Here is a 15,405-nt window from a genome sequence, read left to right as displayed (position 1 = left end):
ACTTTCAGTAGGAAAAATAATATTCTAAGGAACTTACTTAAGTCATTCATTTCTAGAGTTCGCGAACATTTGTTCTCAGCCCATGCAAATGAGTTCGGTGCTGATTGGTTGAGAAAGCAGCCAGTCAGAGCCCCTTCGTTGTTGTTAAGCCCGGAGACCTGGATTCGGCAGTAAAGGCCCAGAGCAAAAGCCGTTGTCGCAGTTTCCTAAAGGCCTTGTCTATTGATGAGCGATGGAGCCTAATGCCCGGCCCGATTTCCCTTCCCTTCCAGGCTTTTATCACCCACTCCCTTCTCAAACTGTAGGTGGTTAAGGATGCCAGGTACTAATCGCCTGGACCTATTAAAACTAGCCCACCCCACCCCCGCTTCATAACCGGCTTTGTTTTTTGTTTTTGAGACGGAGTCTTGCTCTGTCGCCAAGCTGGAGTGCAGCTGGGGGGGATCTTGGCTCACCATAACCTCCACCTCCCGGGTTCAAGCGATTCTCCTGCCTCAACCTCCCAAGTCGCTGGGACGACAGGCGCGCGCCACCATGCCCAGCTAATGTTTTGTTTTTAGTAGAGACAGGGTTTTGCCATGTTGGCCAAGCTGGTCTGGAACTCCTGACCTCGTGATCCGCCCGCCTCGGCCTCCCAAAGTCCTGGGATTACCAGCGTGAGCCGTCGCGCCTGGCCTCACAACCGTTTCTTAAACTATTCCACGGAAAGGTTTCAGGACTCTGAAGCCTTTGTTCCGGAGGACTCTGGTGGCTCCTAGCAGTGAGACCCGTCTGAATAGATTCCCAGACCTGACCATGTCAGAGGTGGGCCTGTCCCAGGCCTCTAGTGTTTGGTTGGTTGGGGTGTCTTTTGTTTGTTTGTTTTGAGATAGGGCCTTGCTCTGTCACCCAGGCTAGAGTGCAGTGGTGTGATCATGACTCACTGTAGCCTCGACCCCCAAGTGATCCTCCCACCTAAGCCTCCTGAGTAGCTGGGACCACAAGTGCACCACAACCCCCAGCTGATTTTGTCTTAAGATGGGGTTTCTCTATGTTGCCCAAGCTGGTTTCCAACTCCTGGGCTCAAGCAATCCACCCGTGTCTTACAGGCATGAGCCACAGAGCCCAGACCGAGGCCTCCACTGGCGCGCAGTGGTCCTGCCCAGCCTTGGGGCAGGAGGGGGCACCAGCACCCATGGTACCGCCTCCAGCTGAGTCAAGGCTCTGGGCTCTTCAGGGATCCCCTCTCCAATTCTTCCCAGCCCCCACACCCCGTTCCTTAAGAAGGTCTGGTCTCTTCCCGCTTCCCTGCCAGGCCCTGGCTGCAGTTCTCTCTAAGCACCGCTGCACTGAGACCCAGCCTCACCCCCATATCCCGCAAAGAACAGTCACAGCCACGTTCCTGGGGAGTTGTGAGGATGTTTTTGTTTGGTTGGTTTTGGTTGGGATGTTTTTTTAAGAGCGTCATATAGATATTTATATATATAAATTATTAATGTGGGGAAGGGGCAAGGGGCATACATTGCAGAGGGGGCGCGCACACAGGGATCGGGGAGGGGCAGGGGTGGCACACGATGCTACGCAAAACAGCCACATCTAACAGATGAAATAATCACACCAACGGGGCAGGGGAGGGGCGGCGGCCACAGGGGTTGGGCATGGGGGAGGAGAAAAGCAGGGGGGACAAGGAAGAGAGACCTGGTCCAAGATTCTGTGCGCTTTCTGTCCCCATCCTCGCCACCTCCCCACCTCTGCACACCACACCGGGCCTTGGCCTTCTGTCTGTCCTTCCCTCCCCCACTCTCTGTCCAGCTGCGGAGGCCCTGCAACTGAGCAGCACCCTCTTGGCTCTGGGTGGCAGGCCAAGGGCGCGGTGGGGGGAGGGGTGGGGGTGCTCCAAGGTCCAATGTAGGAGCCATGGTGCTCTCTTGATCGCAGGTTCTACAGTGGCTTGTCGCTTTCCTTCTTCAGGTGACTAGGGAAGGGGCAGTGCATAGCAGAGAGGTAAGAGACTTGAGACCAACTCTGACCTTGCCCCCTCTTACCGAAGGGGTTGGGAGAGGAGGGGTTCCCTCCCCCAGGAGCACAGTGCCCAGCCGTACCATGCCCACAGCTCCTCCCAGGCTCGCTGAGCCCATGTCCCCTGGGCTGGGGCACCCTAGGGTACCTGTAGTAGTCCTCCTGGGCAGGCAGCGGCACACTGTGCAGCGGGTGATGGGCATGCAGCCACTGCTGCTGTTCCAGCGCCAAGCGCTGCAGCTCAGCTGACTGTGCGTGCATGGCCTGCAGCTGATGAGCTGCTGACATCGGGGCAGAAAGGGAGGCCGGCAGGTCCCGGTAAGGGGCAGCTGTGAGCAGGAAGGGCAAGGGGCACATGACCAATGGATAACAAGTACCTGCTCTGGACCAGGGGATAGCCAGCTCCTTTACATACAAAGGTAATGAACTAAAAAGTCAGGTAACACAGCCAGTTCTGTAAGTTGCCAGTGGTAGAGTGGAATTGGGATTCGAACCTCTTAGGCTGACACTAAAACTCGTGCTTCTCTTGGGCAGAGCTTCAGCTCTCCTATTCTCATGCCCAGCTCCTCTAGGCACCTCCTCATCCCTCCCCAAGCCCAACTAGGCCCATCCCCCCACCCAAATACCTCCTTTCTGCCCTTTTCTCATTGGAGCTGCCTACCCCAACTTCCATCCTTACCAAAGAGCTGGTGACGAAGAACTTCGTTCTCGTGCAGAGGGTGAGGAAGCAGGGGGTTAGGGAGAGTTCCAGCTGGGTAGGGGATCCGGGTAAGGTGAGACCCTGAGGCCAGGGGGTCAATGAGAGGGTGCACCGAGGCAGAGGCTGGAGGGCAGAGAAGAGGAAGGTGTCACCAGAAGGCAGGTTTAGGGCAAACCATGCATTTGGGTGAAGGGATCCAAGCCTGGGAACTGAGTCGGACAAACACAAGGAGGTCCAAGTGGAACAAAGGCAGAGTGGAAGAACTAGAGTCCTGGCAGGGGTGGACGGGCTGAGCCCTACTGGAGGAGGGACATACGGATGACACAGGACAGGAGATTACAGTCATCAGAAGGGTCTGAGGGGAAGGACAGAGAGAGGTAGACTGCGTGAAGGAGGTGGAAGATGATAGAAGTTTAGAAAATAAGACAAGAAGAGGCCGGGCGCAGTGGCTCAAGCCTATAATCTCAGCACTTTGGGAGGCTGAGGCAGGCAGCTCACCTGAGGTCAGGAGTTCAAGACCAGCCTGGCCAAGACGGTGAAACCCTGTTTCTACGAAAAATACAAAAAAATTAGCCAGGCAGGGTGGCACACGCCTATAGTCCCAGCTCCTCGGGAGGCTGAGGCAGGAGAATCGCTTGAACCTGGGAGGTGGAAGCTGTAGTGAGCCGAGATCGCGCCACTGCACTCCAGTCTGGCCAAAAGAAAAAAAGGAAGCCGGGTGCGGTGGCTCACGCTTGTAATTCCAGCACTTTGGGAGGCCAAGGCGGGTGGATCACAAGGTCAAGAGATCAAGACTATCCTGGCCAACATGGTGAAACCCCGTGTCTACTAAAAATACAAAAATTAGCTGTACTTGGTGGCACACGCCTGCAGTCCCAGCTACTCGGGCAGGCAGTGCCTGCTGAGGCAGAAGAATCACTTGAACCCCAGAGGCGGAGGTTGCAGTAAGCCGAGATCGCGCCACTGCACTCCAGCTTGGTGACAGGGCGAGACTCCGTCTCAAAAACAAAAAAATGGTGAAAGGATAGTAAGTAAAGCTCATTATCGCCTATGACACCCAAACCCAAAGCTACAGGGCCCTTTCTAGAAAGTTACAGATCTAGAGATGGGGAAAAACATGAAAGACCTCGCAGAGGGAGAAAAGGAGAAAATGGCAAAAAATGAGTTGAATCCAGAGAAATCAGAAGATAGGTTTGTGGGTTGGGCACGGTGGCTCACGTCTGTAATCTCAGGACTTTGGGAGGCCGAGGTGGGTGGATCGCTTTGAGCTCAGGAATTTGAGACCAGCCATGGCCAACATGGCGAAACCCCATCTCTACCAAAAATACAAAAATTAGCCAGGTATGGTGACACACGCCTGTAATCCCAGCTACTCCAGAGGCTGAGGTAGGAGGATCACTTGAGACCGGGAAGTCGAGGCTGCAGTGAGCTGTGATTGCGCCACTACACTCCAGCCTGGGTGGCAGAGCCAGACCATGTCTCAAAAAAATAAATAAGAAGACAGGTTTGTGAAGGGCTTAGGAGAATGGGGCTGTGAGAATAGAAAAGTGTCCTTCAAAAGCTCCCGTGTGGGCCTCTGTCATGGGTAGGATACTAGACTATGGAGAGAACTGGGCTGTGGGGCATACAGGCTTTGTGGCCAGTGAAGGCCATGAGAAGACAAGGCTGAGAGAACGTCAGGGAGGCAAAGTTCAGGGCAGCAATCTCAGGAAAGGTTCATGCCAGGCCAGGGGAGGAAAGTCTTGGCCATAGGAACGAAAGAGCCCAGTCATGATAGGGGGAAGGTGGCCCCAAAGGGCCAGGGCAAGGAAGGAGGGGTCTCACCTGCATGGATAGCATCTTGCTGGTGCAGGTGCAGGTGCGAGTGGATGTGGGAGTGCTGGTGGTGATGGGGAGTCACATTGAGCATCTGCAGCCGGGCCAGTGGGTCATTGCCCAGGGCCGCCACCCTTTCTGCGTGCTGCCTCTCAGCTGCCAGCCGCTCAGCATAGGACATGTCAGGCCGCAGGGCTGGCCCAGCTGCCAGCGCTAGACGTTCTCGCTCCAGGGGCCCCAGGCTCGGATGAAAGGGGAAAGGGTGCAGGCCAGGTGGGCCAGGCTGCAGAGCCAGGCCCCCATGTCGGGGAAAGGGATCCAAGCCCGGCCCAGGGACCCCATGTAGGGGTTCCAGCTCACTAGGCTTCACCTCAAAGCCAGGCTTGAGGCGGTCACGGAGGTCTCGTTCACGGGCTTCCCGTTCCCTCTCCCGGGCAGCTGGATCACTGCTGTACAGGGCCGGGACATTGTAACCCAGGAGCCCCGGGTCCACTGCCCCCAGGGGCACGTAGAATGGATGGTTGCGATTGCCAGGAGACATGACATGAGGCCGGGCATATTCACTGAGAGTGCGCAAGGCTGGAGTGTCAGGACCCAGGTAGGGGGGCACTGTAGCCACCGCACTGCCCGGTTCAAATGGAGGGCGATGGGGCACTGGGCCCAGAGATGGGCATTCCACCGGAGCACGGCCCTCCTGAGCCAACTTCTGTGGGATACAGGGAAAAGTGGAGTCAAAGCGGCAGTTATGAAAAGAGGTGGCTGGTTTCAAGCTGCCCATTTGTTTCGACAGCCGAATGCCAAAATGCCTCAACTCATTGAAACTCTGCCCACCTGGAACTTAACTGCGGCCCCCGCTCCCGAATATTTGCCCTTCTTGGGATCCACAGGTAGTCCCATCTGAGCATGCCTTTTCCCAACCCAGGAATGCAGATGGCTCTCGCTGAAAACCTTTTGGGCTCCATTTCCTGGGCTGCAGTGGTACCTCCCCTCCGACAGGTGGCGACGTGACTCGCCCGCCCACCCAGCCACAGCCCCGCAGCGTAGCGCAGCGCAGGGGGAAGGAAGGAAAGAGGGAAAGAAGGCGGTGGCGCAGGCAGTGACGCACTCACCACGCTGCGTTCAAGCTCGCGCTCCTTCTCGCGCTCGCGCTCTTTCTCGCGTTCCCGCTCGCGCTCGCGCTCCTTTTCTTCGCGCGCGCGCTGCTCGGCCTCGCGCCGCACCTTCTCCACCAGGTCGGCCCGCTTCTTGGCCAGCTTGGAGCCCTCCAGTGGCACGAAGTACAGGTCGCTGCGCGCGCACGAGTTGAAGCCGCGATCCAGGTGTTTGTTGAACCTGCCGGGCGTGGAAGCAGCGGGCGCTCAGGCGGTGCGAGCTGCCCGATGGAGCCCGCAGCGCCGCGGCCCCGGCGAGTGCTTGTAGCCCCCGCCTCAAAACCACCCCTGCAGGCTGTGAGCTGCTGCGGGCCTCACTGGCCACTAGGCCTGGACGGAGGAGAGGGGCGTGCTTTTCTAAAACACTACACCAGCGCAAGGCCCCTCCCTGCTACTCCCTCTCTCGTCGCCGCCTTGTCGTCGTCCCCTTTCCAGGCCCACCTCCGCCCCACCTGGCCGCTCACCTGGCAGACTGACTGGCGTGGCTGGGTACATCTACCACCTTGGGAGGGGGCGAGGGGCTGCGGGCTGGGGGCACCGGGCTCTCGGGGGTCTCATACTCCTCAGCCGGCTCCTGTTTGATCTGCGTGGCGCTCAGGGGCGGCCCTGAGGCAGGGGCCGCAGGTGGTGGTGGCAGCGATGGCAGGCCTGAGGGCCCCGCAGGTGGCAGGGGCCCAGGTCCCACGGTGGGCGAGCCCGGCTTGAAGGTCCCCGGGCCTGCAGGTGGCGAGGTTCCTCGATAGCCCGGTGGGGTCCCCGTTCGGAAGGAGGGAGGCGACCCGGGTTTGTATCCGGGTGGGGTGGCTGTCTTGTAGGCCCCCGGGGACGGGGCTCTCTTTCCGTACGGTGGGGGCCCAGGTGGGGAGGCCGTTTTGTAGCCTGCTGGCGAGGAAGCCACGGTGGCAATGACCGTGGAAAGGGTAGCCGAAGAGGTGGTGACCGTAGGCACCGGTGGGAAAGGGTAGGGCGCCCCTTGAGGGCCCTGGGAAGGGGAGGGGTGTGAACATGGGTAGGACCCTTGAGAAGTGGAAGAGGAAGAGTTGGAAGAGGAAGAGACTGGAGGGCCATTGGGGCCTGCTTGGCTGTAGGACACCTGGCTGTGAGGTGGGGGCAGGTGTGCTGGCCCTGGTGGGTAGGGCCTCAGAGACCCCAGGGAGGGAGACATGGCGTAAGGGTGTGCGTGGTGGGAGCTACCGCCCTCCAGTGGGTGGGGAAATGCTCCAGGAGGAGGGGGCCCAGAGTTTCCGTGATGCTGCTGCTGCTGCTGCTGCTGCTGCTGCTGCTGCTGTTGCTGTTGCTGGTGGTGATGGTGATGTGTTGAGACTGGTGGGTGGGCGGTGGACTGGGCCCCAGTAGAGGGAGGGAAGGGGCCTGGATGGGCATTGCTGTTGGCTAAGAGGCGGCCATAGGGAGGAGGCGGTGGGGGACCCTGGCTCCACACAGCCTGGGACGGGAGAGAAGGCTGAGTATACTTGGGGGGCTGATTGGAGACAGAGAGGCTTGTTGGGGGAGGGAAAGAGTGGGGGTAGCTGGGCAATGCCTGGGAAGCTGGGAAGGGGGAGGCAGAGGAAGAGGAGGAAGAACTGGAAGAGGAGGCAGCTGCAGAGCTACTACTAGAGGATGAATAAGGAAACCTCATGGGGGGCGCTGGGGCAGAAGAGGAAGCAGGAGGCAGAGAGTGGGGTGAAGGAGCCAGAGTTGGGCCCTTCTCTGGGCCAGGAGGAAGTCCACCCATACCCTGTCCCATGGCGTGGGGAGAGGGCAGATGACCAGGTAGTGGTTGGGCCCCCAGGCCAGGGGGAGAGGCTGATGCATTGTTGAGGGGTCTCAGGGCAGGTGGGGGAGGCAGGTTCGGTGTCACATGGGGGAAGTTGGCTGGTGGTGGAGCAGAAGGTAGGTTCCCACCACCCACTGGAGTGGTAGGCGGCTTTGTTGGGGGAGCACCACTAGCCCCAGAGCTTGATACTGAAATGGGAGTAGTGGGTGGGGGGTGCTGCTTACCCCCATTAGGGCCCCCCACTGATGAGGCAGCCCCTCCCCCCTTGGGACCCATTGGGGGTCCAGACAAAACTCCACCAGTGCCCCCAGGATAGAGCTGTGGGTGAGGGGGAGGGGCCCCAGGAGGAGCCTGGAACATTCGAGATGTGGGGGGCTCCATGGGAGCATGATATCCAGTGGGTGTCACAGAAGGATGGGGTTCAAAGCTAGCCTCTGGCTGTCGAGGGGTGCTGTCTGGCGGTTGAGGGGAAGGAGGAAAGAGTGGAGGTGGGTGGTAGGGGCGGGCTGGGCCCTGGGACAGGCCAGAAGATGAGTCGGAGTCATTCTCCACACTTCCAGGGCTGTAGATACTGGGGGACGTGCTTCGGTTGTCCTGGTCGATATCCCTAGGGTCGCTGCTGCCATCATCATTAAGGCTCCGCCCGTCCAAGCTATCCAGATCGGAGGGAGACTGTGGCCGAGGGAGTTCCTGCTGCAGAAAAGGGAAGACTCATTTTTTCTCTTTTCCTTTTCTGCTTCCCTGAGATTTGGGGCCTCTCTTGCATAAAATCATTTCCCCTCACAGCACACTGTTGTACTGTGATGTGGTGAGTACTCTTGCTCAAGCCCACCTCTTACCATCTGGGGATTTCTCACTTTCCTCACATTCTTGGCTGCTCCCTAGCAGCCAGTCTTGTTTCCCGCCTGTAAAACCCTATTCCTTCCTCAAGGATCCATCTCAAGCACCTTGTCTCTACCCACAGCTGACTCCAACTCCCTGTCTTCCACCATCTCATAACCACCACTTTAACCATCCTCCATCCCCCAGGCCCTTGGTTTTTATACCACTTCTGGCCGGGCACAGAGGCTTACACCTGTAATCCCAGCACTTTGGGAAGCTGAAGCGGGCGGATCACTTGATGCCAGGAGTTCCAAACCAGCCTGGCCAACATGGTGAAACACTGTCTCTACCAAAAATACAAAAATCAGCCGGGCATGGTGGCTCATGCCTATAATCCCAGCCACTCGGGAGGCTGAGGCACAATTGTTTGAACCCAGGAGGCGGAGGTTGCAATGAGCTGAGATTGTGCCACTGTACTCCAGCCTGGGTGACAGAGCGAAACTGTCTCAAAAACAAACAAACAAAAAAAAATAAAAAAGAAAGACCACTTCTGCATTTTCCTTAAGATTTATTTGTTCCTCCGACTAAGACTTCTCACCCAGAGACTAGAATCCCCCAACTCTTCTGGTCCCCTTTGGCCCTGCCTGGTCATCTGGTGGTCTGTCAAAGCTCTAAGAATCTCCCTGGCATATTATAGACAGAACTGCTCTCATAAGCACTATGATCTGGCCTTTCTCTTATGTCCCAGGAGAGATCCAGCTAAGAATAGTGAGCATAAGGAAGTCTGAGAAAAGAATGGTCACAAGATGGGTCAGGATGGCGACAAGGGTTTCCCACCTCAGTTTTGGTCTTTTTTGGTGCATTGGTCTCCTCACTTTCACTCTCTGAGATCTCCTCACTCCGACCCTGCTTGTTGACCTTTGGGGTGGAGGCTTCCTCTACTCGGGCCTTCTGTTAGAGAGAAAGAGAAAATTCCTGTCTTTTCCCTACCTCCCGAGCTCCACCGTTACCCTCTGCCAAACAGGAAGTTCCCCCCACATCACACACACACCCTCAGCCCCAGTGCCTTGGGCATCCTGTGGGAGGACCTGAGGACAGAATACCTTGGCTGTCTGCCTGGACTTCTCAGCTTTGCCATCACTGCTGGACGTGCTGACCCCTCCAGGGGAGGCCCGGCCCCTCGATCTCAGTTCTTCCCGGGGCCCAGGGGCCTCTTTCTTCCGTCCACTCCTCATTGACATCTACAGGAGGAGGAAGGAGGTAGGTAACACTGTTCTTTACATTGCACCTAACTTTATGGTGCACATTATTTGTTCTTCTTCTCTAGACCCTTCCTCCTAGCTTGCCTGCCCCGCCCCTCATCTTTCATGTCTCTCATTTTAACTCACCGAGTCTTTATTCTGTCGTGTCTTCATTCTTCAGGCTGTGGAGACCCCATTCTCCTCTGCCTGGGCAGCTGAATACAGAAACTTCTCTGCTCCACCCCAAGTTCCCCACAGCTGTGGTCTGGGAAGCAGGATCTCCAAGTTTCCAGTGTGGGCACCTGGAACTTTTGCAGGATCTGTTTTCAATGAAACCTGTTAGAAGGAAACCATCAGAGTCTCCAACTTGGAGAACAGAGTCACAAAGGAATACTATTCTGCTTGTCAGAGAACTGAGCAAGCGGCCCAACCCTAAGCCTTTGGGCCAAGAGGTACAGATACCACAAGACATTGCTGGCATGCCCCATGGGCTACCTTAGCTATCTAAAAGGGAGGCAGATTCTGCTCAAAGTATAATCTCTTTCATCTCTGTAGAGGGCAGAAAATTCGGATGTACCTACAAGCCCCAATCCAGGAGATCACACAGTTTACCCTTCATGATCCCTAAAGGATATTTGTGAACACACACATTCCACGGAGCCTTACAAAGGAACATAAAGAAATGGAGCGGGGCATGGTGGCTCATGCCTATAATCCCAGCACTTTGGGAGGCCTAGGTGGATGGATCACAAGGTCAGGAGTTCAAGACCAGCCTAGCCAACATGGTGAAACCCAGCCAGGCGTGGTGGCACGTGCCTGTAATCCCAGCTACTCAGGAGGCTGAGGCAAGCAAATCACTTGAACCTGGGAGGCAGAGGTTGCAGTGAGCCGAGATCATGCCACTGCACTCCAGCCTGGGTGACAGAGTAAGACTCTGTCTCAAAAAAAAAAAAAAAGAAAAAAGAAATGACATTGAAGTATTAAATTTATTGAATACCTTCTTTATATCAAGCCCTTCACATACATGATTTCATTTAATATTTACAACCAACCCTGAATGGTAAGCATTATTACCCTCATTATATAGGTGAGGGAACTGAGGCTCAAAGATTGTGATTGTGACTAGCCCAACCTCACACAGTGAGGTACCAGTGACAGAGCCAGAATCAAACCCACATCAGTGACTTCAAAGCCCATGCTCTTTCTTCTATACTTTGCTGTATTCTCCTCAGAAGTTGCTGGGGAGAATTCTCAGAAGGCCTAGATCAGTCACAGAGATATGAAAAGAATCTTTTCTCACATCAGAGTAGGTAGAAGAAGAATGTCCCATTCTATAATACAAAGGAACACAGCCCTGCCAATCCCAAGACTAAACCTAGGTAGCCCCAAATTGTAGAACTTCATTTTTGAGAGCCCCATAAAGGACCCATTCTCTAGTACTTGAGCTCCCTAAGGCTAGAGGAAAAGTCAGGGTTTTCACATGAATGATTAAAGACTCAAAATATCCGTGAGCAAACAACACAGATGTACCAGTTTTTAAGCCTATCCTCCTACTTGGTGTAGACTGGGTTACACAGTTTCTCACAGCCAATCCATCCGTATCTGTCTATCAGCAGGTATCTATCTTTATCCAAATCCCTATAGCCAGCTGTATTCATTTGCACTTGTTTGTATTTCTTGCTAAGTGTCAAGTCCCTCCAAATTACTGATTGTAAGATCTTTTGAGAGCAAAAATGGTATTTTCTTACTGTTTTCTTCCTTTCCACTGATGTGTGTGCGCTTTTCTTGTGATTGACCTTTAAACCCACTAACATCAGTAGGTCTTTCTTCCTGAATTAAGTGCTGCTAGCTCCAGTGGGAACAGACTAAGCTTACCCATCTATTCTATTCTGAGTTGGAGGCCTGCTAGGTAAACGGCATGTCCATATTCTGCAGTGTATTTTTTCCCAAGAAACACAGTAATTCTCACTCACCTCCACGGAACCATACTGATGCAGGCAGTAAGGGGTGAGTCTAACCTTTCCAGGAAACTTCACAATTTACTTAGAATCACAAAATTGCTGGGACAGAGCCTATCTTCTGAACTTTCAACTGACGCTCTGCCCAGTAGACTTGTCTTTTTTTTTTTTTTTTTTTGAGACAGAGTTTCACTCTTGTTGCCCAGGCTGGAGTGCAGTGGCGTGATCTCACTCACTGCAACCTCTGCCTCCCAGGTTCAAGCGATTCTCCTGCCTCAGCCTCCTGAATAGCTGGGATTACAGGCATGCACCACCACGCCCGGCTAATTTTTTGTATTTTTAGTAGAGACAGGGTTTCACCATGTTAGTCAGGGTGGTCTCGAACTACTGACCTCAGGTGATCTGCCTGCCTCGGCCTTCCAAAGTGCTGGGATTACAGGCGTGAGCCACTGTGCCCGGCCAACTAGTTTTCTTTTTTTTTTCTTTTTTTTTTTTTGAGATGGATTTTCGCTCTTGTTCCCCAGGCTGGAGGTGCTATGGCATGATCTCAGCTCACTGCCACCTCCGCCTCCCAGGTTCAAGTGATTCTCCTGCCTCAGCCTCCCAAGTAGCTGGGATTACAAGCGCACACCACCACACATGGCTAATTTTTGTATTTTTAGTAGAGACGGAGTTTCACCATGTTGACCAGGCTGGTCTCGAACTCCTGACCTCAGATGATCCACCTGCCTCAGCCTCCTAAAGTGTTGGGATTACAGGCGTGAGCCACCATGCCCGGCCTTTTTTTTTTTTTTTTTTTCAACTACAGCTATTTTCCCACATTTTTTAGTTGTTATGTAGACTGGTTTTAAAATACTATCAACCAAAAAAAAAAAAAATCCAAAGAACAACACCCACCATAGCAAAAGAGGAAAACAATCTTAAACAAAAAGCACAACAAAGATGACTATTTGTGATTGGTGTATTTTTGCCAGCCCTCCTAGAGAAGGGTGTCCATCTCCCTTCCCCATCACAGAACCTGTTCACCAAGTCAGTTAGGTTAGGGGATCCAAAAGGTCAGAGAAACACAGGAATGTACCTGAGGAACACAGCAATCATAGTATGCCCTTCTTTTTTAATCACCTGAAATCTGATAAAAACTAGCAATGAGAAGCTTTGAAGGAGAAAAGCAGTCATAAAAGAACAAGTAATCCTGGGGATGAGGAGTGGCAGACGAGGAAGGGAGTTAGGGGTGGATTGTGTGTCTTTCTAGACCTGGGTCATGTTTTAGCACCAGCCTACACTCCTAGCAGGCAATCACTGTAACTAATATTACAGAGCACCTACTCTGTATCTGGCCACATACTAAGCACATTCACCTTCATTACCTTGCTTTATTTTATTTATTTATTTATTTATTGAGACGGAGTCTCACTCTGTCACCCAGGCTGGAGTGTCCTGCCACGATCTCGGCTCACTGCAAGCTCCACCTCCCGGGTTCACGCCATTCTCCTGCCTCAGCCTCCTGAGTAGCTGGGACTACAGGCGCCCGCCACCACGCCCGGCTAATCTTTTTGTATTTTTACTAGAGACGGGGTTTCACCGTGTTAGCCAGGATGGTCTCGATCTCCTGACCTCGTGATCCGCCCGCCTCAGCCTCCCAAAGTGCTGGGATTACAGGCGTGAGCCACTGCGCCCTGCCATTACCTTACTTTAAAAAGAAAATGATTAAGACCAGACTGGGTTGGGAGGAAAGTGAGAACTAGAAAGAGAGCCCCTAAGTAAGAACAGGAAAAGAAATTAAGAGAGAAATATGGGATGTCAGAAGGAATACAGTGGAGTCACAAGCTCTCTGGGAGGGGCTCGCAGGCTAAATTTCAGGATCATTGGCCCAGCCCCCAACATCATTCTGGACCTGCCAGACTAACAAACCAGTCCAAAGTGACTCCTAGATAACAATGCAGCCCAGACCAGCAGATAAGATGCACTGGCCTAAGCCTTCTGAGAATCCGGGACCTTCAGAGAGGCCTCAGAGATCATCTCATCTATAGCCCCTTCATCTTAACAATGAAGCCCAGGCTCAAAGAGAAGTGACTTGCCCAAGGTCACAGAGGCACAGCCAGGTCTAGACACAGGTCTCCTGGCTCCTGTTCTATAGTATTTCCCCTGCATGAAGCTGTTTCACAGCCCTCTGTCCTGGGCCACCCTCACCTGGGATGGGCCTGGGAGCCCAGCCATTTCTACAAGGTCAGGGAAGAAGGCCAAAGGTTAGTTGAGGGAAGGAGGAAAAGGGTTACTCAAGAAGGGAGGCTCAAAGAGGAATTCAAGTTTTAGAAAATGAAAGAAAGTGCAAAGAAGCAAAAAGACAACTCTACAAAAAATAACATAATAAGGGAGGTAGAGGTCAGAACCAACTGCCAAAAGATGGTGTAACCTGAACAGAAGCGTTTTCATCCTCCCATCATGCCCAGGTGGAGAGACCTGGAGAAACACCTATGATCTGCAAGGAACGTATCTACCTGTTCCAATAGACTACAACATGAAAGGGTGCACACCGTGGGGAAACTCCCAACCACTAACAGATCCAGAAACAACCTCCAAAACCCAGCCCAGAGTCCCAAGGACAGCCACAGGCTGAGGTCCAATAAACATTCGAAGCCCCCCCAACCAATCTGACATCCCACTGGATCACTACCATAGCAACACAGTGGCAAAAGGTGCCCCTCAAGAGACCATCCCAGGTGTCCATCTGGCAGCTACCCCCTACCCCAGTTGCCAAAGCAACTCCTACCCTCCTATAGCACCTCAGGGAAGGGAGCTTGAAGGTACCTACCCTAGTCAAAATAAGCCCATGCACAAAGGGAGATCTTTGAGCTCAAAGCAGTAACTAAGGCCTCCCTATATAGATCACAGCTCCAGGGGCAGCGGACGCTCCGGAAATTGGAGGGTGGAGGGTGGAGGTCGCAACTTGCCTGGAGTGCCTGTAAGGTTGCTCAATTCTCTCATTTCCATCCTCCCAGAACCCCTTTCTTCCCAACTCCCCCTTCTGTGTTCCTGTTTTCCTCCTCACTAGTTTTGGGATAACCCACACTACTGGGCCCCAGTGCCCTCTCCAAGAAATAACTATGTCTGGGATAGGGAAAACAGGGTCAGAGGTGACCTGGAGTAGGGGAATGAAAACCGTCACAAAGACATGGCCTTCCCTCTTCCACGCTGGAAAACCTCCGGCTCTTCTCAAAAATGGACCTCTCTTTGCCCAAGCCTCCGTCTCCCCCAGGTTCATCAGCCACAATCCCTCTTTCCACCTACCACACCCCTTTCCCGTTTCCCACTTCCCGTCTATTCCTAAAGCCCCCAACCCCAGGCTCCGGAACCCGTGTTCTGGGCCTTTGGAGCTTTTTCCTGGAGGCTTCATGCCCCACCTCGCTGCCATCTCTCCTATCCATTCTGCCTTCGCCCGGAACCCCACTCACAGCATCCCCCGTTTTCCTCTGCCAACCCCGGCCTCGATGTTCCTCCTCTTTTGGGTCTGCGGGTCCCGGATACCCTCTGGCCCCACAGGCCTCCTCCGGAGACCCTCCCTCCTTCCCCACCTTCCCGATCCTCCCGAAACCCTGGCCCCCGACTCTCCTCGGCGGGCCCCACCCCCTGAGCCCCCGGCCCTCAGGCCAGGCAGAGCCCGCAGTGGGGGGACGGGATTGGGAAAATAACAAATGGAGGCGGCGGCGGCAGGAGGGGGAACTGGGAGGGGTGGGGGTGGGGAGCCGCAGGCCGGAGCCCGGGCGGGACAGAACCCCGCGGGCCCGGGGCCCAGGCGGCCGCAGACCTTACCTGCTGGTAGCTCGGGACGGCTGGCTGGCTCCGAGCGGGATTCCGGGCTCCGGCGCCTCTGGGGGGCGGCGGCGGCAGCTCCCCCGCCCCCCTCTCCTCTTCGCGGCCTCAGTCGCCGCCGCGACGACGGCGG

The 15,405-nt window shown here is 54.6% G+C and overlaps 1 protein-coding gene across 7 annotated transcripts; it reads right to left on the bottom strand.

The window, feature by feature from the left end:
- Positions 1-1,378: 1,378 nt before the first annotated feature.
- ATN1 (atrophin 1) lies at positions 1,379-15,405 on the bottom strand. Of its 7 annotated transcripts, none has more exons than XR_010147729.1 (10): positions 15,273-15,405; positions 9,652-9,840; positions 9,367-9,504; positions 9,101-9,214; positions 6,129-8,134; positions 5,345-5,845; positions 4,523-5,219; positions 2,678-2,821; positions 2,147-2,327; positions 1,379-1,954 (listed from the first exon to the last, which is right to left on the bottom strand). XR_010147729.1 is itself a non-coding variant. In XM_016922569.4 (10 exons), the coding sequence occupies exons 2-10, from the start codon at positions 9,676-9,678 to the stop codon at positions 1,921-1,923; spliced, it is 3,564 nt and encodes a 1,187-aa protein (XP_016778058.1). In that variant the 5' UTR covers positions 9,679-9,840; positions 15,273-15,405; the 3' UTR covers positions 1,379-1,920.

The sequence above is a fragment of the Pan troglodytes genome, chromosome 10 (genome assembly GCF_028858775.2).
Source record: "Pan troglodytes isolate AG18354 chromosome 10, NHGRI_mPanTro3-v2.0_pri, whole genome shotgun sequence".
In the NCBI taxonomy this organism is placed as follows: Eukaryota; Metazoa; Chordata; class Mammalia; order Primates; family Hominidae; genus Pan; species Pan troglodytes.
This window is presented reverse-complemented; position numbering and strand designations above follow the sequence as displayed.